This window comes from Helicoverpa armigera, chromosome 31, assembly GCF_030705265.1.
Source record: "Helicoverpa armigera isolate CAAS_96S chromosome 31, ASM3070526v1, whole genome shotgun sequence".
NCBI classification, from domain to species: Eukaryota; Metazoa; Arthropoda; class Insecta; order Lepidoptera; family Noctuidae; genus Helicoverpa; species Helicoverpa armigera.
Genome location: NC_087150.1, coordinates 1,267,497 through 1,294,229, shown reverse-complemented (window position 1 = coordinate 1,294,229; position 26,733 = coordinate 1,267,497). Strand labels below are relative to the sequence as shown.

The 26,733-nt window shown below is 39.3% G+C and overlaps 2 protein-coding genes across 4 annotated transcripts; one reads left to right on the top strand and one right to left on the bottom strand.

The window, feature by feature from the left end:
• Nucleotides 1-3,167: 3,167 nt before the first annotated feature.
• Nucleotides 3,168-10,866, bottom strand: LOC110378963 (zinc finger and SCAN domain-containing protein 31). 2 transcript variants are annotated; one of them, XM_064043344.1, is made up of 7 exons: nt 10,508-10,824; nt 9,764-9,883; nt 8,977-9,145; nt 8,443-8,615; nt 4,328-4,545; nt 3,618-3,690; nt 3,168-3,408 (listed from the first exon to the last, which is right to left on the bottom strand). In XM_064043344.1, exons 1-7 carry the CDS (start codon nt 10,637-10,639, stop codon nt 3,196-3,198), a joined length of 1,098 nt encoding a protein of 365 aa, XP_063899414.1. In that variant the 5' UTR covers nt 10,640-10,824; the 3' UTR covers nt 3,168-3,195. The 2 variants fall into 2 exon arrangements, with proteins under 2 accessions (XP_063899414.1, XP_063899413.1); XM_064043343.1 differs by lacking the exons at nt 3,168-3,408; nt 3,618-3,690; nt 4,328-4,545 and adding an exon at nt 6,176-7,446 and having other exon boundaries at nt 10,508-10,866.
• A 2,529-nt stretch (nt 10,867-13,395) lies between these two features.
• On the top strand, nt 13,396-18,884 carry LOC110378970 (zinc finger and BTB domain-containing protein 24). 2 transcript variants are annotated; one of them, XM_064043435.1, is made up of 5 exons: nt 13,396-13,696; nt 15,105-15,855; nt 16,363-16,428; nt 16,810-16,980; nt 17,486-18,884. In XM_064043435.1, the coding sequence occupies exons 1-4, from the start codon at nt 13,499-13,501 to the stop codon at nt 16,950-16,952; spliced, it is 1,158 nt and encodes a 385-aa protein (XP_063899505.1). In that variant the 5' UTR covers nt 13,396-13,498; the 3' UTR covers nt 16,953-16,980; nt 17,486-18,884. The 2 variants fall into 2 exon arrangements, with proteins under 2 accessions (XP_063899505.1, XP_063899506.1); XM_064043436.1 differs by lacking the exon at nt 13,396-13,696 and adding an exon at nt 14,084-14,321.
• Nucleotides 18,885-26,733: the final 7,849 nt, after the last annotated feature.

The following is a 26,733-nucleotide window of genomic DNA, read 5'->3' as shown; positions in this document are numbered from 1 at the left end:
CTATGATGATGATGATGATGATGATGATGTTCTACTCACGTAAAGCTAGTGCCGCAGGTGTAACAGACATGAGCATTTATTTCCGCATGAGTAGCTACATGTCGCAGCATGCAGCGCTTGACTGCGCTAGTGTAGCCACACTGCACACACTTGTAGCTCTGCAAGATGACTATGATGATGATGATGATGATGTTCTACTCACGTAAAGCTAGTGCCGCAGGTGTAACAGACATGAGCATTTATTTCCGCATGAGTAGCTACATGTCGCAGCATGCAGCGCTTGACTGCGCTAGTGTAGCCACACTGCACACACTTGTAGCTCTGCAAGATGACTATGATGATGATGATGATGATGTTCTACTCACGTAAAGCTAGTGCCGCAGGTGTAACAGACATGAGCATTTATTTCCGCATGAGTAGCTACATGTCGCAGCATGCAGCGCTTGACTGCGCTAGTGTAGCCACACTGCACACACTTGTAGCTCTGCAAGATGACTATGATGATGATGATGATGATGTTCTACTCACGTAAAGCTAGTGCCGCAGGTGTAACAGACATGAGCATTTATTTCCGCATGAGTAGCTACATGTCGCAGCATGCAGCGCTTGACTGCGCTAGTGTAGCCACACTGCACACACTTGTAGCTCTGCAAGATGACTATGATGATGATGATGATGATGTTCTACTCACGTAAAGCTAGTGCCGCAGGTGTAACAGACATGAGCATTTATTTCCGCATGAGTAGCTACATGTCGCAGCATGCAGCGCTTGACTGCGCTAGTGTAGCCACACTGCACACACTTGTAGCTCTGCAAGATGACTATGATGATGATGATGATGATGATGATGTTCTACTCACGTAAAGCTAGTGCCGCAGGTGTAACAGACATGAGCATTTATTTCCGCATGAGTAGCTACATGTCGCAGCATGCAGCGCTTGACTGCGCTAGTGTAGCCACACTGCACACACTTGTAGCTCTGCAAGATGACTATGATGATGATGATGATGATGTTCTACTCACGTAAAGCTAGTGCCGCAGGTGTAACAGACATGAGCATTTATTTCCGCATGAGTAGCTACATGTCGCAGCATGCAGCGCTTGACTGCGCTAGTGTAGCCACACTGCACACACTTGTAGCTCTGCAAGATGACTATGATGATGATGATGATGATGATGATGTTCTACTCACGTAAAGCTAGTGCCGCAGGTGTAACAGACATGAGCATTTATTTCCGCATGAGTAGCTACATGTCGCAGCATGCAGCGCTTGACTGCGCTAGTGTAGCCACACTGCACACACTTGTAGCTCTGCAAGATGACTATGATGATGATGATGATGATGTTCTACTCACGTAAAGCTAGTGCCGCAGGTGTAACAGACATGAGCATTTATTTCCGCATGAGTAGCTACATGTCGCAGCATGCAGCGCTTGACTGCGCTAGTGTAGCCACACTGCACACACTTGTAGCTCTGCAAGATGACTATGATGATGATGATGATGATGATGATGTTCTACTCACGTAAAGCTAGTGCCGCAGGTGTAACAGACATGAGCATTTATTTCCGCATGAGTAGCTACATGTCGCAGCATGCAGCGCTTGACTGCGCTAGTGTAGCCACACTGCACACACTTGTAGCTCTGCAAGATGACTATGATGATGATGATGATGATGTTCTACTCACGTAAAGCTAGTGCCGCAGGTGTAACAGACATGAGCATTTATTTCCGCATGAGTAGCTACATGTCGCAGCATGCAGCGCTTGACTGCGCTAGTGTAGCCACACTGCACACACTTGTAGCTCTGCAAGATGACTATGATGATGATGATGATGATGATGATGTTCTACTCACGTAAAGCTAGTGCCGCAGGTGTAACAGACATGAGCATTTATTTCCGCATGAGTAGCTACATGTCGCAGCATGCAGCGCTTGACTGCGCTAGTGTAGCCACACTGCACACACTTGTAGCTCTGCAAGATGACTATGATGATGATGATGATGATGATGATGTTCTACTCACGTAAAGCTAGTGCCGCAGGTGTAACAGACATGAGCATTTATTTCCGCATGAGTAGCTACATGTCGCAGCATGCAGCGCTTGACTGCGCTAGTGTAGCCACACTGCACACACTTGTAGCTCTGCAAGATGACTATGATGATGATGATGATGATGTTCTACTCACGTAAAGCTAGTGCCGCAGGTGTAACAGACATGAGCATTTATTTCCGCATGAGTAGCTACATGTCGCAGCATGCAGCGCTTGACTGCGCTAGTGTAGCCACACTGCACACACTTGTAGCTCTGCAAGATGACTATGATGATGATGATGATGATGATGTTCTACTCACGTAAAGCTAGTGCCGCAGGTGTAACAGACATGAGCATTTATTTCCGCATGAGTAGCTACATGTCGCAGCATGCAGCGCTTGACTGCGCTAGTGTAGCCACACTGCACACACTTGTAGCTCTGCAAGATGACTATGATGATGATGATGATGATGATGATGTTCTACTCACGTAAAGCTAGTGCCGCAGGTGTAACAGACATGAGCATTTATTTCCGCATGAGTAGCTACATGTCGCAGCATGCAGCGCTTGACTGCGCTAGTGTAGCCACACTGCACACACTTGTAGCTCTGCAAGATGACTATGATGATGATGATGATGATGATGATGTTCTACTCACGTAAAGCTAGTGCCGCAGGTGTAACAGACATGAGCATTTATTTCCGCATGAGTAGCTACATGTCGCAGCATGCAGCGCTTGACTGCGCTAGTGTAGCCACACTGCACACACTTGTAGCTCTGCAAGATGACTATGATGATGATGATGATGATGATGATGTTCTACTCACGTAAAGCTAGTGCCGCAGGTGTAACAGACATGAGCATTTATTTCCGCATGAGTAGCTACATGTCGCAGCATGCAGCGCTTGACTGCGCTAGTGTAGCCACACTGCACACACTTGTAGCTCTGCAAGATGACTATGATGATGATGATGATGATGATGATGTTCTACTCACGTAAAGCTAGTGCCGCAGGTGTAACAGACATGAGCATTTATTTCCGCATGAGTAGCTACATGTCGCAGCATGCAGCGCTTGACTGCGCTAGTGTAGCCACACTGCACACACTTGTAGCTCTGCAAGATGACTATGATGATGATGATGATGATGATGATGTTCTACTCACGTAAAGCTAGTGCCGCAGGTGTAACAGACATGAGCATTTATTTCCGCATGAGTAGCTACATGTCGCAGCATGCAGCGCTTGACTGCGCTAGTGTAGCCACACTGCACACACTTGTAGGCCTGGAGGTGTAATTTCTTGTGTGCTGAAACGTTGTCCTTGGTTAAGAAGTAGGCTTTGCATATGTTGCATTGGTGGCAGACGGGGCCTTTCTGTAAAGGAATTTTATTTAGTGTTAGAACTGTTCCCAATAATCTGTTGATTTGGTTACTAGAGAAAGGACTTTAATATTATTTGTACAAGCCCAAGGAGAAAATTCTCTTAAAACTCGCTTTTCACTATGGGATATAATATGATGTATATTATGTACATCCTGAGATATAATATTTTTTATGTATATTATATGAATATATTAACTCACCAATTGATGTTTTCCGTTCATGTGATCTTGCATTAACTTCTCTGTATTGAAAGCTTTGATACAGTCATCGCACCTGAAAAATTTAATACATTACTTTTTTTATTTGTATAATATTTATTACTTTTTTTTAAGTCGTGGTGGCCTAGTGGGCAAAGAACCAACCTCTCGAGTATGAGGGCGCGGGCTCGATTCCAGGTCAGGCAAGTACCAATGCAACTTTTCTAAGTTTTTAAGTACTTTAAGTATATCTTAGACACCAATGACTGTTTTTCGGATAGCACGTTACGGGTAGTTAGAAGCCAGTAAGTGTGACACCAGTGTAACCAAGAGGTATCGGGTTGCCCAGGTAACTGGGTTGAGGGGGTCAGATAGGCAGTCGCTCCTTGTAAAGCACTACATTGGTGACAGACGGACGGACGGACGGACAGAGGAGCGAAAAAAATAGGGTCCCGTTTTACCCTTTGGGTACGGAACTCTAAAAAAATATTTTCTCTTTATTATATTTAATCATCATCATCATCTCAAGCATAGGACGTCCACTGCTGAACATAGGCCTCCCCCTTAGATCTCCACAGATACCTGTTAGAGGCGACCTGCATCCAGCGTCGACGGCGACCTTTATAAGGTCATCTGTCCACCTTATAAATAAATAATAATAATAAATAAATAAAATTCTTTATTTGCATATATGCCTTATATCTAATGCTTACCTATATTTAATTTTCTGAAACTCCTTGCTGTTCAAATCTTCGATTCTAACTTTCCACATTTCATCTTCTGTCATAGTATACAATTCTACCAAATTCTCCGGTAGATTCAGTAGCTTTCTACCCTTTTTCACTTTTTGCTCGATTGGCTCCTTTTGCTCGTCAGTGTCAGGAGATTTTTGCTTTTTTTCTTTCTCTTTGTGAATTTTTGGAGATGCCACCTGGGAAAAAAAAACATTAAAATTATTTTTAAAACTAATATTATAAACGAAAAAGTTTGTGTGTGTGTGTGTGTGTGTGTGTGTTTGTTTGTAACTTCTTCGCCGACTTAGCAGTAGTACAGGTCTTACATAAAAATGTCTTTCGTACCATTTTCTATATAACGGGGTAAAAAATTACATATGCTCTATGGGCGCCCTCTGAAATATTTATTATATTCTAGTTTTCACTAAAAGTCGTGGTGGCCTAGTGGGTAAAGAGCGAACCTCCCGAGAATGAGGGCGTGGGTTCGATTCCAGGTCAGGCAAGTACCAATGCAACTTTTCTAACTTTGTATGTACTTTCTAAGTATATCTTGGGCACCGATGGCTGATAAAAAGGTGAAGGAAAACATCTTGAGGAAACCTGGACGATATAGTCTGAAATCAGCAACCCGCATTAAGCAAGCGTGGTGATTAATGCTCAACCATTCACCCTAAGAGAGGAGGCCGTAGCCCAGCAGTGGGACGATAAAAAGCCTGTAACAAGGTTTTGTTATAGCGCCACCAGAAATTCATCATTTGTGACCATTTCAGCTCTCTAACTATCACGGTTCAAGAGATACAGCCTGTTGATAGACTTAGTAGTTTAGTCCCGTTTTACCCCTTAGATGCGGAACCCTAAAAATGACGGTATAGTAAATTTGGTATTACACTTAGCAAAGACTAGTTGTTTCCCAATGGTTTCTAAGGCGTCCCGTGGGAACTACTCCGTTCATCCGGATAAAAAGTAGCCTATAGCCTTCCTCGATAAATGGGCTATCTAACACTAAAAGAATTTTTCAATACAATCCAGTAGTTTCTAAGATTAGATAGTTCAAGCAAAATTAACTGTTCAGCTTTATAATTTGTATTAGTCTTCATCCTCCGAGCCTTTTTCCCAACTATGTTGGGGTCGGCTTCCAGTCTAACCGGATTCAGCTGAGTACCAGTGCAAGAAGCTACTGCCTATCTGAGCTCCTACCCTTTTTATAATTTGTATTAGTATAGATAAATAATTTAGGGTAAAAAGGTCAATAAAAAATTTACTTTTAGTACAAAAAAAGTAATCATTTATTCTTAAAAAAATTACAACAACTTAGAAATCCTAACTATTAATATTTTTCAGTACTTTAGTACATACTTAACATAATTTTTGGAAATGTTACATAAAAAAAAACTGTCCTGTATGTATAATGTAGGTACAGTCAACTTCAGGTCAGTGGTAACAGTTTTATAGGAAAATCGTACTTATTACTATTGAGTTAAGGTGCATGACAGTTACCAATGATGTGCAGTCTACCGTACATCAAAATCGGTTCAGTCTAAAGTGAGATAATCACACACAAATATACAGGCCAAACTGAAAACCTCGTATTTTTAAAGTCGGTTAATAATTTAAACATTTAAATGATTAAGTAAATATTCAAATACTAGCTTCCGCCCGCAGTTTCACCCGCGCTCGTGGTAACTACTGCCCGTACCGGGATAAAATATAGCCTATGTTACTCGGGAAGAGTGTAGCTTCCCAACAGTGAAAGGTTTCTTAAAATCTATTTAGTAGTTTAGGAGCCTTTCGGGTACAATTAACGTAGAAACCAAAAAAAAAATTTTTTTGTTCATTATATTAAGACAAAATTAACATATTTAAGTAATTTCAGTACTATTTCCATCCAAGTCGTTGACAATCAATTCTCTATTATAAGGATGAATTCCTGTACTTTTGAAACCATTTACAATATCTTTTAAATTTAATTTTTCACAAAATACTTTTCCTACTAAACTAGGTATTTCATATATACTAAATTTCTTATTTAAATTGTTGGTCAAATTTTCATTAAAAGACTTACTTAAAGATTTTTTCAAAGAACTGAAAATTTGGTTTAAGGGTTGTATATTTTGCCCAAAATATGTCGGTATTACAAGTAAAATTATATCATTGGCTTCACAAAACTCGATGCAGTCAATACTCAAATGATAGGTCTGATTTTCGAGTAGCAAAAGCAATTTTGGACCTATAGACTCTTTCAAATGATTTTGAAAATGGTTTAAAAATACTAGGAGGTCTGAATTTTCAGTCCAATCGGGTAAATTCTTGAGGTCTATACCATGTTTTAAGAAATTATTAAATGTAGTATTTTCATTAATTTTTAAACCGTCTTCAATTTTTATTTCCACGTCTAAAATTGAAGAATTCACGTCTTTTTCGGGTGGTATAAAAAATAAAGGGGGTATGATAAACCCAGCAGCATTAGCTGCGTAAGTCAATTTAACTTCTGAACTTTTTAAAGCCAAGGGACCACTCTTAGTATTTATTATACTGATCTTTTTATCTTCCTCTATATTAAAACCGATTTCGTCCACACAAAAAATATTTTGAGAACCAAAATTAAATTCACTCAGAGTAGACCAAAGTCTATCGTAGAAAATTTTTACTTTCTCTTTAGAATTCAACCTTTTAACTTTATCTTCTATGCCTTTATTTTTGAATGCAAAATTTTTGTACCAATCTGTCCCAGCGGTACCACTTTCCACCCAAGATTTTGGTCTTTTGATGCCTAATTTCGAACTGAACTCTGAAGCGTATATTCTGACAATTTTCGACGAAAGACCGAAGTATATTAGACCATATTTTTCCAAATAAGACGTTAAGATTAATTCCTGTTCTGACGAAAATATAGTGTTAGACGCATACCCCATTTTGACGGGGTGGTTAGAAATTTTTCTAAGAGATTTATATCGTCTTAAAGTGTTAAAATTTACGTTAAACATAATGGCAGCTTTTCTTAGTGAAGTTCCTTTCAATGTTTCGTGGTAAGCTGCCTCAAAATCAGCGGTTTCGCAAAGGCCGCGGGTGGATTTTCTTGGTTTTTTGTTCGCTGGCATCTAGAACAATAGTGTAGTTTGAGTATTTTTGAATTTTTTTGCAAAGATTTTTTTTTATAATTTAAGAATATTGTCATTTTTAATTTCAGTATTTTTATAATGCATTTTTACCGACTTCAAAACTATCAGCTTCTCTGTTTGACCTTTATAGTAACTATGTATTTTTGCGCGATTTTATTTAAGTTTTTTTTTTACATTTTTCTATACTAATATTATAAAGAGGAAAACTTTGTTTGTAATGGATAAACACAAAAACTACTGGACGGATTTTAAATATTCTTTCAGCATTAGAAAGTTATATTATCTGTGAGTAACATATGTAGGCTATATTTTATCCCGGTGTGGGCAGTAGCTCCCACAGGACGCGGGTGAAACCGCGGGAAAACGGCTAGTGTTAAATAATTTAATAGTTTTTAAGGTTCGTACCCAAAGGGTGAATCAGGTACGGCACCCATTGCCAAGACTTCACTATTCGTTTGCCACGATTCTTAGACTGTCGCCTTTATAACAACAAATACTGAAATCTAGTAATACTTTGACAATGATAAAGAACCTTTCATGAGCGAATACCTGCCTACTTTGAGTACACTATTAACAAAACCAATGGACCTGAACCTAAAGATACCTATATCTTTTTAGAAACCTACCTATGTTACAGTCCATTTTTATTGTCCCACTGCTGGGCTGCGGCCTCCTCTCACACGGAGAACAATTGAGTATTAATCACCACGCTTGCTCAATGCGAGTTGGTGATTTCAGACTTTATAGTCCAGGTTTCCTCAAGATGTTTTCCTTCACCTTTTTACTAGCCATTGGCGTCTAAGATAGACTTAGATAGTACATACAAACTTAGAAAAGTTGCATTGATACTTGCCTGACCTGGAATCGAACCCACGCCCTCATACTCGAGAGGTTGGAAACCTACCTATACTTTATTTATAATATATTTTTCCACGGAACGCGGGTGAAAGCTAGTAAAGTACATAAAACACTCACCCTATCCCTTTTCCTCTCATCCTTCCTCTTCTTCCGTCCCTTTTCCTCCTTCTCCTTAATCTTAGACAGCTGCACATCCTCATCTGAAGTCAGATCATGGTCCAGTATCGGTACCTCGTGGAATATATCTGCGTATGTGTGGTCTGAACTTTCTTCTTTTACTTCTGACGCGTCTGAAAGGGGGAATGATGTTTTATTTAAATCTATAGTAATGTAAAACCGGACAAGTGCCAGTCGGATTCGCGCACGAAGTGTTCCGTACCATCTAAACTAATATTCTATATATATTTATGGATATAGAGCAAAATTGAGCAGTAAAATCACGTTTGTTGTATGGGAGCCCCCCAAATTATTTAATGTATTCTAGTTTTTAGTATTTGTTGTTATAGCTCCTAATGTCATTCTCCTGGCGCTAAACTACCTCCCTACCAATTTTCGGCCAAATCGGTTCAGCCGTTCTTGAGTTATAAGTGGAGTAACTAACACGACTCTCTTTTATATTTATAGATATTCAGATACTAGACCGAAACTCACCTAATTCAAACTTAACATCGTCATCTTCGATCTTAATTTCCACAGTTTTGTCATTAGTAGCGGACACTTCAGTCAGAATATCACAGGACTCCACGTCCGTTGTTATAAATCTGCTTACTCTGCTATTGCAGTGGGGTAGGAAGTCATTCGGGGAATCCAGGAATGTCCGCTGAAAACATAACATTTGTTTATAGTTATTGGCACGAATCTTGAGCTCTGACCACAGAAGTGATTTATTAGCAAAGAACCAATCCCGAGTGACGGCTATGACGCGATGCGCTGCGGGCCAATCACCGCTTTAGCCCGCCCCCGCGCTCACTTCATACCACAAAAGGGACCCAATAAATTACTTCTGCGCAGGTGAAGGTCAGCGCTCAAGATTCGTGCTGATGATTATACATACAGTATTTCTATGTCTAGATTTTTTCTCCGTTATATGGAACTATTGCTGGCGCATAAGAAACGTCAATAGCTAGGTGCATGGTTCCAAAGAGTGGGTCTTATGGAGAAGAACCGGCGAGAAACTTCATGTCTAAACTCCATGGTATGGGAATAGTAAATTTTGATATTCAAAAAGGGTTTGTTTATATTTTTTTTTTGGGTTTGAATCACCAACATCCAGATTTATGGCAAATTACTTTGTGCTATTAATGCATAAATTGATTTTGGCCTGATCCAGGTACCAAACCCAGAACCTTGTGTTTTTTGAAGTTGTTTACAGATATTTTTAATCAGGGGAAACCTTTTATATTGCATTGCACAGCTAGATAACTAATTAAAAACCAACCTCTTGAGAATACTTGATGAGAAAATCAAAAGACTGCAGTATCTGATCCTTGAACCTGAGAGCAGATCTGATGTAGACCAGACATTCCCAGCATACTTGTATTTCAAGACCATCGGGCACCTGGAAGTTTCGATATTTTTCATTTTTCTCATAATCAGAGTCAAAGTCAAAAATCGTTTATAAAAATAGGCTAATCATTATATTAGCACTATTTAACATGAAAATTACAAAAATGAAAAATGTAGCTTTTGAATAGTTGATTTTATTTTTTCAAATTGGTTCTGTAGTTACAAAAAAAATCCTCAGTATAGATAACTCCCAAATGTGCGCTAATTTCGTTATAGGTCGTCTTCTATCGATATCCATATAAAATATATTTTCCGTTTTTATAAAATGTTCTTAATTCCTTTCGCATTTACATAAAAAAAGTAAATAATTCAGCATTAATCGATAGCTTATTCCAAGCAGATTCCAAAACATCTCTTTAAATATCTCTTTTAATGCTTTTATCAAACTAAGAATGAATCTGAATCCTATAGTGGTTCTAATAAAAAATTATAAAAATGTAAACAAAAAAAATATATACGCATCAACAAATGGCGGATCCAAGGATTTCTGTTCCGCGTTTTAGAGTGTTTTACTTCGAAATATGTATTAAAGTGTATACATGTATTACTTATAAATACTTCCTATTTAATTCTAAGCGAGTTTTAAAAGGAATTTTGTAGTAATAACGCAACTTACGTCAATATTTCCTAGCAAACGGAAACATTCTTTGATGTCTCTATGATAAAACATACGACGATTATAGCTTAAGCAGCCGACGCATATCCCGTTAACATTATAGCCTTCAATATTTATGTTTATTTCCTTCATTTTTATTGCACTTCTAGTCTTTAGAAGATGAAAAATTATTTAGCAACAAAAGAAACTTCATCGCTTTCTTTCGGCCATTTTAACTGCGGGCAGCTATGGTTTACATTCCATTCGTCCAAATCTCGAAAAAAAAACAAACTCTTTTCAGATAATAACAGACAAAACTTAACAAAAGTTTTATATCTTGATCATATTATAGCCAGAATCATCAGAACTAGTATTTTAAACATACAGATTTTTAATTTGATGATCAATTTTGCAATTTCGTGTTTAAATTTGTTTTCCACATTTTCTTTGAGACTATGCGTAAATCAGAACGTAGATGTGCGTTCCAGTCTTGTTCTGAGAATTTGTGATAATTTAAGCATGGTTTGAGTAATGCCATTACCATACCCTCTCAAAGCATTCACGAAGGCTCCAAGCCAAGTTGAGGTTTTTTTTTTTAAAGTAATTTAAAGTTTTTTTACGTAACTGCAGATTTCCTCGTTTCAACAAAATTATTTTAATAAAATAATTTTAAATAATCAAAATAACTGTAGGTCCCGGCTGTCATTGAACATCCTTGTCAGTTGTTATGGGTAGTCAGAAGCCAGTAAGTCTGACACCAGTCTAACTTGGGAAAAAGGCTCGGAGGATGATGATTAATGATGATAAAATTCCTGCCACAGGAGTAAGCTTGTAATGATTAAGATAACACAAACTTTATATATGAAATGTCTCTGTTATATAATAAAATACTAAAATCTATAAAGGAGCTACCATTAAATAAATTAAAATAAAAAGAGTTCCTGATTACGTAATGTTTTTATACAGTTAATGAATACCTTAATGATGCCTAACTATTGTGACATTTCGCTTTGATATTCGCTACGTAATATACCTGCCTAGTTATGTAAAAAAAAATTGTACGCCAATTACAGGCAAAACATGTATGGCTTTAGCTGACGACTTTAGATTTTTAATACAAAAAATCGACTCCATTGGCTTACAACTAAATTTATCAAAATGTGAAATCTTCATCCCTGATAACAACCAACAAGTCTTTTCGAAATTCCAATCCATAGCTCCAAATTTGACAGTACTAGAAAAAAGTTCCCTTCGCCTCCTGGGATCACCTATTCTCGATGAGTCCTTCACCAGTTATATTAACGAGAAAATTCAAAATTTTAATGATGTTTCAGAGAGATTATACAAAATCAGTAAACATTCGGCCTTCACTTTGATTCGGTACTGTTGTTTTGGACCAAAATTTACTTATATTCTTCGCTCCTCACATATATGGAAGCATCCACAAGTTTTGGACAAAGTTGACCAAATTATCAGAAGCACCCTCACCTCCATCCTCAATGTGGCCTTGGACGATCGAGCCTGGCAGCAAGCTGCACTCCCAATACGCATGGGAGGTCTCGGCGTCCGCAAAATTTCAAGTGTTAGTTTACCGGCATTCCTCTCCTCGGTTCACAGTACTGATACATTAACCAGAAAGATATTGTTGTCTTCTGCACTGGTTGATGTTGAAGTACCGTGTTTGACCGATGAGCTGGATGCCTGGAAAATGGCTACTCCCAATACGGATTTGCCCGGCAACCGCTGCTCTCAGAGACAATGGGACGGGCCGCTCTGTAGCACTATACGGAATAATCTATTAAATACGTGTAATGGTGCTGCTGAGCGTGCCCGTTTGTTGGCTGTGGGAGAGTGGGAGTCGGACCTCTGGTTACAGGCGATCCCGTCACCTAGCATAGGCACTATGCTGGATGACACAACGTTCCGCATCGCTACATGCTTACGGTTAGGCGCTCCCTGTGTTGCTCCGCATCGCTGCCATTGCGGTGAAGCCGTCGACAGCCTCGGGCACCATGGTCTGTCGTGCTGCAGAAGTGCTGGTCGTATTGCACGGCATGCCAGCATTAACGACATTATCCGTCGTGCTCTTTCCACCGCCGGCGTGCCAGCCGTGTTAGAGCCTAATGGACTGGTACGTGACGATGGAAAGAGGCCTGATGGTATGACGTTGTTGCCATGGAAGTTGGGCAGGCCCTTGGTGTGGGATGCAACGTGCGTCGACACCCTGGCGCCATTGCATCTTCCCTGCACGGCAGGTCATGCTGGTGCGGCTGCTGCTTCTGCAGAGACCACCAAGCGGCGCAAGTATAGTAACCTTATTGGGAACTATACTTTTGAGCCGTTTGGGGTCGAAACGCTCGGACCATGGGGCCCGAGTTCGCGGTTACTTTATAAGGACATCGCGCAAAGGCTTGTCGACGCTTCGCGTGACCAGAGGGCTGGCTTATTCTTCGGACAAAGAATTAGCATTGCCATTCAACGTGGCAATGCAGCCAGTCTTCTGGGCACGTTTCCGGAGGACAGTGATGCGGAGGAATACTTCGACGCCTGATCGATGCTCTTTTATATTTAATGTTTTATGTTTATATATATTTTGTATATAGTATTTTATTTTTAGCTTTGTATAAAGATAAGTAGTTTAAGTTTGTATATATGTATAGTGTTTACATTGTATGGCTTTAACCTACCTAATCTTAACACCTCATGTTTAACAATAGACAATACCTATGTTTTGTAAACATATACCCATGTTTTAACAAAATAAATTATCTTTTATCTTATCTTGCCACCACGTAGGTGTAGTACAGTCTGAAGTAAAATTATGCTAAAGATTGCTAAAACAGTCAACGATTAACTGGAATGTTCCAACGTAAAAAAATAAAAAACTAAAATGTCTATTGTCTGTGATCTGTCACTTTACATTCCACAATCATTTTCATTTTCGTCGTTGTTTTCGGCTATTTTAACCGCTGAAAAACTCTTCAAATACTCAATTGCAGCGAACAAACAACAATGTTTCGTTATCCCAAAGACTTCGCGTTTCAACCGCGTGAAGCAGTCAGTAAAAATAAAGAGGTTTACGGATTTTCGTGTGATTTATGCGGCAAAGGGCCTTGGTGTAATGAAATTGATTTAGAGATACACAGAAAGCATTCACACAAAGGGGACTTAATCCGAGCTTTGAAAGACCGAAACGTTCACATGTGTTCGGTAAGTTATTTGTTATTTATCTATAAACTGCAAAAGAAAGTGTATTGGTTTGAGAAGGTCTGAGCAGTCGCTCCTTGTAAAACTGGTTCTCAGATGCATCCGATTAGACTGGAAGCGACCCCAACATAGTTGGGAAAAGTCTCGGCAGATGATGGTCTATAAATTCAATTGTATATTAAAGTAGCTATATATTATCATCAAAAAAAATAAGTACAACAATAACCCGGCTCATTAAAGAAGGCGATATTATTATCATGTTTTTTCGCTTGCGCACTATAGATAGATGACACTAGTGTGCGAGTGAGCGGGAAAACATGGACCATTGGTTTCTAAACGGATTATACGACTAAATGAAGTTGCTAGATCAACAATAATTTTTTTCGAAGTTATTTTGCTCATACCCGCATTAAAATAATAATTAGAACCAGTTTTACCTTGATAGTTGTAGGTAGCTATATACATACATATTTGTGCGCGCGCATCTTTATCAAAATGGCCGCAAATAGTAAAAGTTAAAAGTTCGTTGCAACTTGCAAAGTTTTGCGAAGTCTTTAGAAGCTGATAGTTGAAAAGTTTTTCTGAACATTTTGGCTTGTGTATCAATCAGTGTATCAATTTAATAAGAGTAAGTACGAAACTTCTTTGCCTTTTGCACATAATATAGTCGGGTCGGCCTTTCGAAAAGTGCACGTGCTCGACCCTAAGACGACCCACTGACCCTCGATTGAGTCGATCTTAAACAAAAGTGGTTTCTCGCATTAATGCCATTCAAATTTCATGTAACAGCCATCTATATTGATATTAGATATTATTTGAATGTAAATATATAGCGTTGATAACTCTGAAACGGTAATAAACCTACTTTAAAGTACTTTGTCTAACTGTGCTGCCCTTTTTTTGTTCTTATGGAGTGAGCTGCAGGTTTAATCACCTAGTAAGCCCGAATTGAGCCCGTAGTAAGAACGACTGCTACTGAGTAGCATTCGAGGACGCCGGCGCCACGTGCCCTCCCAGGCACGCGGGTATACCACTGCCAGGTTGGCAGTGCCAACTCCACGGTGCTTTGTGAAAGTTTCTAAAACCCACAAAGCGATTTCGGCGCATCCCGGGAATTGAAACCGAGACCTTGTGCACAGGGCTGCGGGATTGTTCGAAAGAGTTACCGCGGCCCTGGTACATAAAAGGCCTACGATGGCACACGACGGTTTTAGTCAGTAAGAGTCTGACACTCCCTCACCGCTGCTAGCCCACAGTGGGGGGAAGGGTTTGATGATTTGCGACGTGGTTAAAAAAACAAGACCTTGTGCACAGCAGTCGCGCTCAAATTGGTTCAGTAGTGCTTTTAGGGTACAAAAAAACAAAGAGTTTCCTCTTTACTTAATCAGTTTTTATGTAATTACCTTTACAGATCTGTCTCCGAGTCCAGAAAGACAAATCAACGCTCATACAACACATACTAGTAAACCACTTATGTTCAGCACCAAACGCCACCCGAATTAACCGGGAAACTTTTATATGCGACCACTGTAATTGCATATTCTTCAACAAACAATTACTAACCTTACATATATACCACTGGCATTTACCCAAGACTACAAAGATAAAACAACTAAAAATAGCCTGCCCGAAATGTGAGAAATGGATTCGGACAAAATCGGCATGGTTCCATTTATTATACCATGGAGTGTTCAGCGTCTCAACTTGCCCTATCTGCTTAGAAATCTATGATAACCGAACCGAGTTGACACAGCATTTAAAAACCCATCCCGGGTATTTTAACTGCAATATATGTGCGTTTGAGACAACAAAAGAGTGTTATTTGAACAATCACGTGGCTAAGCATAAGAAGTCTGTAGTTTACAATGACGGAGAAGATGTTTCTAGGTTTTTTGTACCGCAAAGTCTACAGCCGTCTTTAAATAATAGGATGCATAATGTTTTTAAAGGAATACCGTTGGCTAATGAAGTGAGATTGTGCGTATTATGTAGAGCTTTATGCTTCGATGAAGATGAAATGAGAGACCATATACTAGGAGAGCATAGCCCAGAGGAAAAAGAAAAGAGTAAGATATACCAGTGTACTTGTAAAGAGGTGTTCTTTAATAATGTACTGTTGAAACACCACATTTTTAAGATGAAGGGAGATCATCGGGCTTGGGGTGAGTTGAACAATATTTTACAAGTAGCTTCCCGGTTATATCGCGTTTCCAAGAGAATTATTCAAGCCCGGCATAAAAACTATCCTATGTTCTTTCTCAAAGTCAACTCTATCTCTGTACCAAGTTTTATTAAAATCAGTTCAGTGGTTTTGACTTGAAAGCGTTACAGACATACACCGTCTTACCACAAAAACTTTTAAACGTCAGTTTATACCTTGTCTAAAAAAATTTCAAATTATGACGTTGACATATGGTTCATTTTGCAGCCAAAATTTTATTAGACAAGTGTAAAACAGGGTTTAAAGTTTTTGTAGTAAGGCCAACAGAGTTACTTTCACAGTTATAAAATATTTATTTTATTTTATTTATTTAAAATACATTGGTACTTGCCTGACCTGGAATCGAACCCACACCCTCATACTCGAGAGGTTGGTTCTTTACCCACTAGGCCACCATGACTTAGGATTATATTAGTAGTTTTATAATATCAATATTTTTTAATTTCAGATGGTGTTACGCCTTTACCGGAAGAGGATGTAGAAAACCAAATTGTTTTACAAGTTTATGAACTAGGTAAGTAAATAATACTAATACTTGTTGTTATAGCGACAATAGAAATACATCATCTGTGAGAATATCAATAACTATTACGGTTCATGAGATACATTGTAATAATTTTTCAAATCAGTTGAGCAGTTTCAGAAACTTATTAGAGTACAAACAAATAATAAACATTATTATGTTATTATTCTTTATTGCACATAAATACATTTGACACATTGAAAACAGAAAGATTATGTACAACGGCGAGCTTAACCCAGTGTTGGGTTCTCTTACAGCTAACCTTAGAGTAAAAGAGTGATTTGATGGGGTAGGGCAAATGTGCAACTTTATACTAGTAAAAAGAATAATATATACATATGTATAATACCTTTTTCTTTCTTATATTTCTAGACGATCCTTCTTCAACGGTCGGTAAAATAATTATCCAAGGCATACCAAACGAAGAGGCATTTAGTATCGAAGATTCTAACAGTCAACCAGAAGAAACATACTCTAGTAAAGATTTACCAGATATTAATCAAATGGAAACCTAGCATTTGGCAAAATTTTTGAAAATATCAGGCAAGTACCTCATCTCCCGAGCCTTTGCCCAACTATATTGGGGTTAACTTCCAGTCTAACCGGATGCAGCTGAGTACCAGTGTGCCACATGGAGCAACTGCCTGTCTGACCTACTCAACCCAGTTACATAGGCAACCCCTTGGAAAGACTCGTTGTCGGACTGACTGGCTTCTGACTACCCGTAATGACCACCAAAGATATTCAAATGACAGCCGGGACCTAGGTTGACCTGTATGTAACTGTGTAATCTAAGGTAATTTAACCATCTTCCAAGGATCGTAGCGTCATGAACATTGTCAGCTGTATGTAGTTCTGATGACAATACAATAATATGGTACTGTCGAACTGATCTGATGATGGAGCCGGAAGATATGAACTGGAACTTTATGATGGAACATTGTATCATAGCTGTGTTTCGACTTGTTAGAAAAGTCTTGTAATCTTTTTTATGTATATTTATTTTCTAGGGGGCTGTAAATTAAATTATATTTATTATATTTTTCAGATCATCCTTCATCAACTTACAAGCAAAATTATAATTCAAGACATCCAGAATCAAGTCGCTTCCAGTATTGAAGATTCTAATAATCAACATAAGTTAGTTAAGAACATTGGGCAAGTACCTATGTTAAGTTTTATATGTAGAGAACAAAATGACTAGCGGAGATGTCAGAACGCAAAATCTCCTAAGAAAGTAGCGACAACATGCGGGGCGAGGGGGACGAGGAACGTTACTGACTCCTCCCTTATATGCCCACTTTTTTGTAAGTCTTCCACAGATGTCTACGAACCTAAACGCTTCGTAAGTTCACTAGTAACTGATGGTTTTGGTCATGCCTGACGTGCGTTATTTGACCTACAAGAAGACCTGACCTACCTGCCTATGGCTTCTCCGCTCAACTTTCTTTTCTCCGTGATTCTATATAAGATATTGTTCTTTTAATAGGTTTTATATCCCACTACCGTTTTATAGATTTTTAATGCGTAATATGTGGTATGAGTCCAAAAAACTGACATTTTAGGGGCCTATAGTTGCTCCGTATGTATCAAACGCAAATTTTGTTTTCGTTCAGTAAAATGATTTTCAAGTTAATATGGAACCTGGTGTACGTTTCTAGCAAAGAGTATACATATACTACGTAAGAATATACGGGACTTCCATAGACAAAAATAAGCTTATGAAACGTCAAACAAGATGCAGAATAGCCAACTTAACAAAATCAAAAATCATTTATTCAAACTTGGCTGCAAGACAGCACTTTTTGAACGTCAGGAATTTACAAAAGACAGCCCCCAAAACGCCCGCCCTTCACCACTTCCTATGTGTTTTTGCTGGGAAGAAGTGGCGCAACAAACTCCCCAGCAACACATGTCTGTCTGTAGGTTAGAAGAACCTTTCAACATTGTTTGATATACTACAACAGCGACTCCCGTTGCGGAACGTACCTGTTCTAGATCACCGAACAATTTTATTCGTGTTCGCATTTGATTGCACCCTTTCAGTAAGAGCCCTGCCTCACTAAGACGCCATGGCGACGTCGCCAGCGGCGCAGGCCTGGCTACTTTTGGCATCCAAAGGTCGCCAATTCGAGTGGCCATGGCGTCCCGGCAGTCAATTGTTTACGTTGCCGCTGAAGAAATTGCTCGCTGACTGGCGATCACACTGGCGACTGAGTGAGGGAGGTGCACTTTACCGCTTAGATTATAGTGGCAACCACGCCAACGTCGCCAAGCTGCCAGAGTAGCCAGAAGCCACGTAGCGAAATGTAGATCGTGGCCACGCTTCCAATTTGGCGACGTTGCCAAACCGTCGCCAAGTGAGTTAGGTTCCATACATTTCAATACTAATGCTTGGATACGTAGCCGGCGACGTCGCCATTGGCGTCCTAGTGAGGCAGGGCTCTAATTGTCATATCTATCTTTTTACATTCGTTTCTTATTAATAAAATGGACAATTTGGTTAACAAAGCGTCCATGAATGAACAAAACATCCATGTCGAATCAACTTCTTTATGCATCATTACACAACAATGTTTAATAATAAAAAACAAGTGTTAGCAATATTTGATGGGTTGACTCTGAGAAAATTATACAGTGCAAGTTGTACTAGGACGTTATATGCGAAAATTATGATATAAACTGATTTTACTAAGTAAATAAATTAAACAAAATTTATTATATAATGCAAATATTGTGCTAGCTTTTCCTCCAAAGATAAATATCCTTTTCTCCTTTGATGGAACATATTTACATGACGTAAAAATAAACTTACTTATACATATATACAACTAAAAAAAATTATAAAATGGCATCAAAAAACTCCTCATCGCTGCCCACCGGGAGTGTACCCAAGAGGCTGGCAGCATTGCCACGTTGGATGGCAATGCTTAATTTTTGACCAAAATAAAAACCAGCCTTTGGGTCACTTGAAGTGTCAGCAAGTCGCTTTGACAGATCTTTAAAAAGCAGATGAGCACTTGGACCCCACGGCCCGAGGGTTTCAACCCCAAACGGCTCAATGGCTTTGATGGATTTTTTACTTATTTTTTTCTCTGAGAGGATTTTTCACGGCCCATATTCATTTATAATGACAGAAACTGAAGCGTTATCTAGTAATTATATTAGCTAGTTGTTTTACAGTTTCAGTGTCTTCATTGGTATATTCGCGTTTTGGCATGAAAACGTATAGCTGAAACAAATTAAGTACATCGGGAGACAGGCGGTCCTTTTTTTTTACTTTTTTTCACCCTACGTCAAAAATCATCAAATGACCCCTCCCGCTGTGGGTCCTGACTCCTTCACCGCCGCTAGGCGGTGAAGGAGTGTCAGACTCTTACTGACTAAAAACCGTCGTGTTCCGTCGTAGGCCTTTTTATGTGCTAGGGCCGCGGTATTTCGAACAACACGCAGCCCCGGCAGAGGCAGGCGGTCCTGGGGATCACTTATTATAGAATCTAGTAGAAGGATTTGTGGCCAGTCCTTGTGGAAGCTGTTTAAGTCTTCTCTCCAGCGTTTCCTTGGTATTCCTCTTGGTCGGTTTTCATCATCAGGGATCCATTTTGTGGTGATGTTGGCCCACTTTTCCGGTGGCATCCTGTAGATGGGACCCGCCCAGTTCCACTTGAACTTTGCAGACTTATTGCCAACATCGACTACGCCTGTCTTGGACCGGATAATGGTATTGTGTATTTGTTTTGATACTATTCTGGGATATTTGATGCTCAGCTATTTCTTTAGCCTCTTCAAAAAGCTGTCGATATATATCGTCCACATTTTCTCTTTTGTTTTTTAAAACACTTAAACTTTAACAAGTTAATTAATTAAACAAACCTTGTGCTAGCTTTTCCCCTGAATATTTTTGATCAAGTTTTTCTCCTTTGATGGATTTTACTTATTGTTTTCTAGTAGCAACACTGATAGGTCTTTATTTCTTTTTACTTTGTTTTTCATTATTAGACAGTCAGTTAATATGCTACTATTTTTTTTAACGACGTCAAAAGTCATCAAATGACCCCTCCCGCTGTGGGTTAGAAGCGGTGAGGGAGTGTCGGACTCTTACTGACTAAAAACCGTCACATCCGCATTTACGGACGCCCTGAGCCTCGCGGCTAGAGCGTCTGCGGCGGGACCTCCAGCATTCGGGCGCTCATTGCGTTCACCCTGAGCAGAAGGCCCTCGGTAATACACAAAGAAGATTTACAAAGAAGAGATTTTATAAGATTTATTCGGAAATTTCTATGAGAGTCGGAAGAACTGCGTTGAAAGATTATATATGCGTTTAATACAGATACGTTAAGAAGGCGTTTAAATAATTTTTTGTACCACACTTTTGTACGTTTTCTTTCACAAACTCGTAGGTTTTTATGCCCCTATTGGCTGCTTTATTTAGGATAAGCTGGCAAATCTTCAACCAGCATTTCCACATGAGCAGACTTTCGTCCAGGTTTAGGTCGGCAAGGTTTTGCCCAGGAGTATACATCTCCTGAAATTTTTTGTTCAGGTGTAAAAGAATTGGGTTAATCTTAAATAACCTCGCCTCCTAGTAGTCCAGGTCTGGAGCACACATGTCATCATTGTTATTGAAATGAAGACATTTGTTTAGCATTATAAATCGGTCGATGGACATGTGTGCGCTAATTTCCACAAGACTCAATATCCGTCTGAATAGAATCAAACTCGCTGTGTAACTCTAATATTTTATTTAAACGAGCTGTTATTTCAAGAACTTGAACCTTATTAAGAAATTTATTAGGCAAAAATGTTTCTATGTTGAGTAGTTTCATAAGCCTTTTTAAAAATAAAACTAGAAGTATATGAGATCAATCAGTCTTCATTGGTTAATTAAGTCGTCAAACTAATCAGTTATCATTAACTAGAAACTTAATGGCAATAATAATTTCACAGAATAACTAAAAATATTGTTTTTCTTAAACTTGAACATTTCCAAAATCTATTCCTGGTGGGATAATATAGCCTAGGGCCATATTACCCACCAGAGCAAGCAATTAAGCGCAAGTTATTTTGAGGAACTAAACTCACAGAAAAAAATATCAGTTTCCACTCCTGAGCATTCTTCATGGGCCCATAGGTTACAACATAAACATTGTATCCATGAGTCACCTCAGTTGTCCATAGAATAGAGAGGCTCGTAATACAAGCACTTCGCGTCAGAAAAATTGCGTCTATCTGGAGTTTCATCAGAGCTTTCATCGTACAAGGGTTCATTTTCTTCCTCCGAGCTAGCAAAGAAGATTTACAAAGAAGAGATTTTATAAGATTTATTCGGAAATTTCTATGAGAGTCGGAAGAACTGCGTTGAAAGATTATATATGCATTTAATACAGATACGTTAAGAAGGCGTTTAAATAATTTTTTGTACTACACTTTTGTACGTTTTCTTTCACAAACTCGTAGGTTTTTATACACCTATTGGCTGCTTTATTTAGGATAAGCTGGCAAATCTCCAACCAGAATTTCCACATGAGCAGACTTTCGTCCAGGTTTAGGTCGGCAAGGTTTTGCCCTGGAGTATACATCTCCTGAAATGTTTAGTTCAGGTGTAAAAGAATTGGGTAAATCTTAAATAACCTCGCCTCGGAGTAGTCCAAGTCTAGCGCAGACATGTCATTATTGTTATTGAAATGAAGACATTTGTTTAGCATTATAAAGCGGTCGATAGACATGTGCGCGCTAATTTCCACAAGACTTTCAATATCCGTCTGAATAGAATCAAACTCGCTGTGTAACTCTAATATTTTATTTAAACGAGCTGTTATTTCAAGAACTTGAACCTTATTAAGAATTTTATTAGGCAAAAATGTTTCTTTCTAGAGTAGTTTCGGGTATTATGGCACACCATAAGCCTTTTAAAAATAAAACTAGAAGTATATGAGATCAATCTGTCTTCATTGGTTAATTAAGTCGTCAAACTAATCAGTAATCTAGAACTAGAAACTTAATCCAAACTAATATTATAAGTGCGAAAGTAACTCTGTCTGTCTGTCTTTCTGTCTTTCTGTCTGTCTGTCTGTCTTTTCTTCACGCCTAAACTACTGAACCGATTTGTGTGAAATTTGGTACAGACATAGTTTGAAACTTGAGAAAGGACATAGGATAGATTTTATTACAAAAAAAATAAAAATAAAATTATTCCGGACATATAGCGCCATCTATTGGTCAAATAAAAAATCTGCTGGTAGTCACTATTCCACGCGAACGAAGTTGCGGGCAAAAGCTAGTGGCAATATAATTTCACAGAATAGCTAAAAATATTGTTTTTCTTAAACTTGAAGATTTCTAAAATCTATTCCTGGTGGGTTATAGCCTAGGGCCATATTGGCCGGTTAGGGCCATATTGGTTGGTTATTACTATAATACGATAGCACATATGTTTACACATTTATAAAATACTAAATATCACTACTAAAACACTATTATACATATTAGTCTTTTCTTTTTTCTGCTTTAACGAGTCTCTCAAGTCGTTTTTGTATGGAGATGAAGTCAGCAATGTCGATTTACAAGCTTTTCTGCCTCGGTTACTAGTCTTTGTAGGTGTTATTTCTGGAATCGGAGATAACTGAAAGGGTGTTATAAAATTGTGTGTGGCCCCAATCGCGAGTGGTCTTCTTCTTTTTGAGGGCCACCTGTCTGAAGGCGGACTTCAGTGTCTTCGCGAAGTCCGCCCTCCGACGCGTCTTCCTCGGAGGAGCTCTGGTGAACTGCTCCTTCGTTGCCCCCAGGCGCTCCAGCGGCCCTCTCACTAACGGGCTTTTTTGACCGAGGCCCCGCGGCCACCGGAGAAAGACCCTAGGTCGTCCGCCTTCCTCTTGAGGAAGGTCTCAACCCTGTGGTCCTTCTTGCTGCGGGGACCGCGAAGTTTCTCGCAGTTCCCTCACTGGATACGGACTCGCAGTCCGAGACTACATCCCACTCCCTATCTTCGTCTCTTTAATTTTTTTTTTGTTTTTGATTTCGGATCCCATAAATGTTCCCACGAGTATTTAACGTTATTAAACACCGGTCAGAATATAAGTATGCGAGCACCGACTGCCCTCGGGAGGAACCCCGAGGGGTGCCGGTGTCCGCACCCCAGGGTGCACCACGTGAAGGTTTTCTGCCCCAGCACCCCAAGCTACTAATTCCAACCGACTTACTGAAAAGGTTTTTTATTCGGTTGTTTTTCTTTTTCAATATTTCCGTGTTTGGACGGGCACGTTAAGCGTTCGTCCTGTTACTTAGGCTCGTTTTAACCGACGGCTTAAAAGTTTTTTTTAAAACATCTGTTTCCTTTTTGTTTTGTGAGTTTTTCCATGCAGTTCAAACGAGTATTGAACCTAAGTCTTAACAGTCCATGGAAAGACGAGGGTGGCTATAGAAAATACTTATGGCCATAGCCTCTCTCATAAAGTCCAACCATTTAGCCTGTAATCGTAATTCATCATCTCTTTGTCTCACCCTTTCTTGCATCTCTGACTCCTAATTCCTCTGTCACTAGGCTCACGCTCACGCCTATCACGCTCTCTAGCATACTCCTTTGCCTTTCTATCTGCTTCTAAAAACATTTTTCCTATTTGTTGTTCCTTGGCTTTTTTTTGTGGTGGTGGTTTCCACGTCTCTTCTTCAGGTATTTGAGGAGATGGAGGATGTACCTCAGTCGATGGGAGAGCAGGGGTTTCATCTGGTGGACTCGGTGACTTGAGTTAACATACCTTGCGCCATTTCTCCTCAGACCTAGACTCGCCTGTGCCTTCACTATTTACTTGATTTGACAATTCCTTCCATTTCATTTGTATGAAATTCCGACCTCGTGGGCCTCCTGAAGGTTTAGACAAATCTCCATTTCTGGATTAGAAATAGCATTGCACTTTAAAGTTTACTATTAAAACTGTTTACTCACGCTTCCATGAATTCAACCATCATCTCATATTGCGTGTGACTGGTTCTCATAATGATTTATTATCTTAAAAGCACTTCATTATTTGAAGAAAAAAAAATACAGAAATGCTTTTGTTATGGACGTGTAGCATAACATAAACTAACTCTAGGGACGGGGTCTGATATGAAGGAACGGAAGACGAAATTGATGTAACATCTCATCACCTCGCCTCCTAGGGTTTCAGATAAGCCAGCCATCCCATAAGCCCTCTCTGTTCCCATTATATTTAGGATTTTCTCCGTTGTTTCTGAGAGGCTAGGAATGGTGGTACTGTTTCCTGTCAGAGAGCGTGCTGCATTGGCACGTGCAGTAACATGCCGTGATTTTTTTTGAGATCTCGCCACGTTGCAAGTTTAAAAGTAATTGAATAAAATACCGTCCGCCAATGTTTCACACTTTTGTTCGGTCCGTATTCTTTCAGCAACTGCTGGATACCGAGCCATTCTTCGTCGTGGTCTTCCTTGCCCAGAGGACCCCGGTACTCGCCATTTGCGAAAAGAGCGTGGGTAGACATATAGTCTACCAACATCTCAATTTGCTTATTCACTTGGATTCATTGCGATTTTCCCTGTTAAGGTTTTTTGTTTTGAGTAGTTTTTGTGACTGCTTTGGTAGTGTTTTTGCATTTACTTTACAATTAGCTGCTGATTTCCAAAAAGCTTTTTTTTCCTTGTGCTTAACCTTTAACCTTGTCTCTCCGAAAGAAGTGGAGAAAAGTCTCAGTGTATTTAAAATTGACACGTTGCTGCGTTCGAAAAAGGTCCCCTTTAGAGGAGACCTAATTATGTTGCAGCCTGCACTTCTGCAACGCCATCTGAACCCCAACTTATAATTGGTATCGGTCTCCGCATTCATGGGACGCCCACAGGATGGGCAACGCGGCGTCTGCGACGGAATTAGGGGCCACCGTGCCGCTTCATTGGCCCTTTCTTCAAATTGCCGCAGCATAATTCCAAATATTAAAATTTCTAGCTAATACTAATTGAAATGGTTCCATTTCACCGATACAACTACAAACTAAAACTGCAATCTAAAACTAAAATAAAAACTAAAAACTGAAATCTTAAAACAAAACTACAAATTAAAACTAATAAAATAAAAAAACAAACTACCTAAAAAATTAATCAAATTAAATAATATGAACTAAAAATAACAAAATCAAAGCAAATAAGAGCAAAACAAACAAAAATAACAACTGAGTACTAAAAAGCAAGAAAGAAAAACTGAAATTTTAATATTTAGGACGTATTGAGAATTCCCAACAAGTTCCGCGTATTTTCTGTACCAGTACGTTAAGATCAAACTTTACGCTTTACAATGAGTCACAGACGACACTTGAAAAAAAACATGTTTTTTTTCTCATTTTTGCTGGTTTTTTTAACTCGATGTCATGGGTTTTGAGTAGAGCAACAATTTCTTTCCCGAAAACAGTCTCATCCGAGCTACCATTTTGGAAATATTAACCATTTTCTAAAAATGTGCGGTGCGTCGTAGGACCATGCTTCTCAGATCGTAAATGATTGCTGCAGGCAAGTTCGAACCGATTCGGCTACACTCCAACCGGTATCTCTTTCGAACAACCCGCAGCCCCGGCAGGCCTTGGCCCTGCTGGGCCCCGCTAGGGTTGCTGACATCTCTTTGTAAAGCGCGTGGAACAACGCGCGCCGTCGACACGGGTCTGTATTTATGTTCTCAAAACTTACAAACAATAGAAAGCAAATATCACATTCATCAGGAGTAAATTGGTCATAAACAAAATAATTACAAAAAAAAAAAAACACCAGAAATGTGAACATTGGAACAAATTCCAAATGTCCAACTTAGTAATTTTTTAAGTGAAATGATGTTCTCTTGAGGAATTATTATCTCTTGTTAACATCCAAAGCACTTTTCAACTAATATAAAATGAGCTGGTTTCTGATGACCTGATTCATCGACGCGTGACCCCTCATGCCCAAGCGTAAATGTATATTGTCATACGCTCGGTGCATGTCCGACATTATATAGGTGCCTGTGCGGACATTTGCCTCGACAATAGGGTCCAGGATCGTACGCGACTTATAAGGGATAAGCTCCACGTGAATTTTTTTGGTAAGGCGGCTTAAGCACACAAATGTCCAAGTTTGCCGCCTTAACAGCCGGCCCCGGTGGTGTTTTCTGGTGTATAAGTGGGTCTCAACTATTTCGACGATGTCCGTGTTCCTAACCGAGCAATTCCCTATCGTGGGCTTCTGCCACCTCACACACCTCTCTAAGTTAGTGATAGGTTTGAATTGCGGTTTTTTTTGTTAACCCCAATATCTATTGCTTGCGAC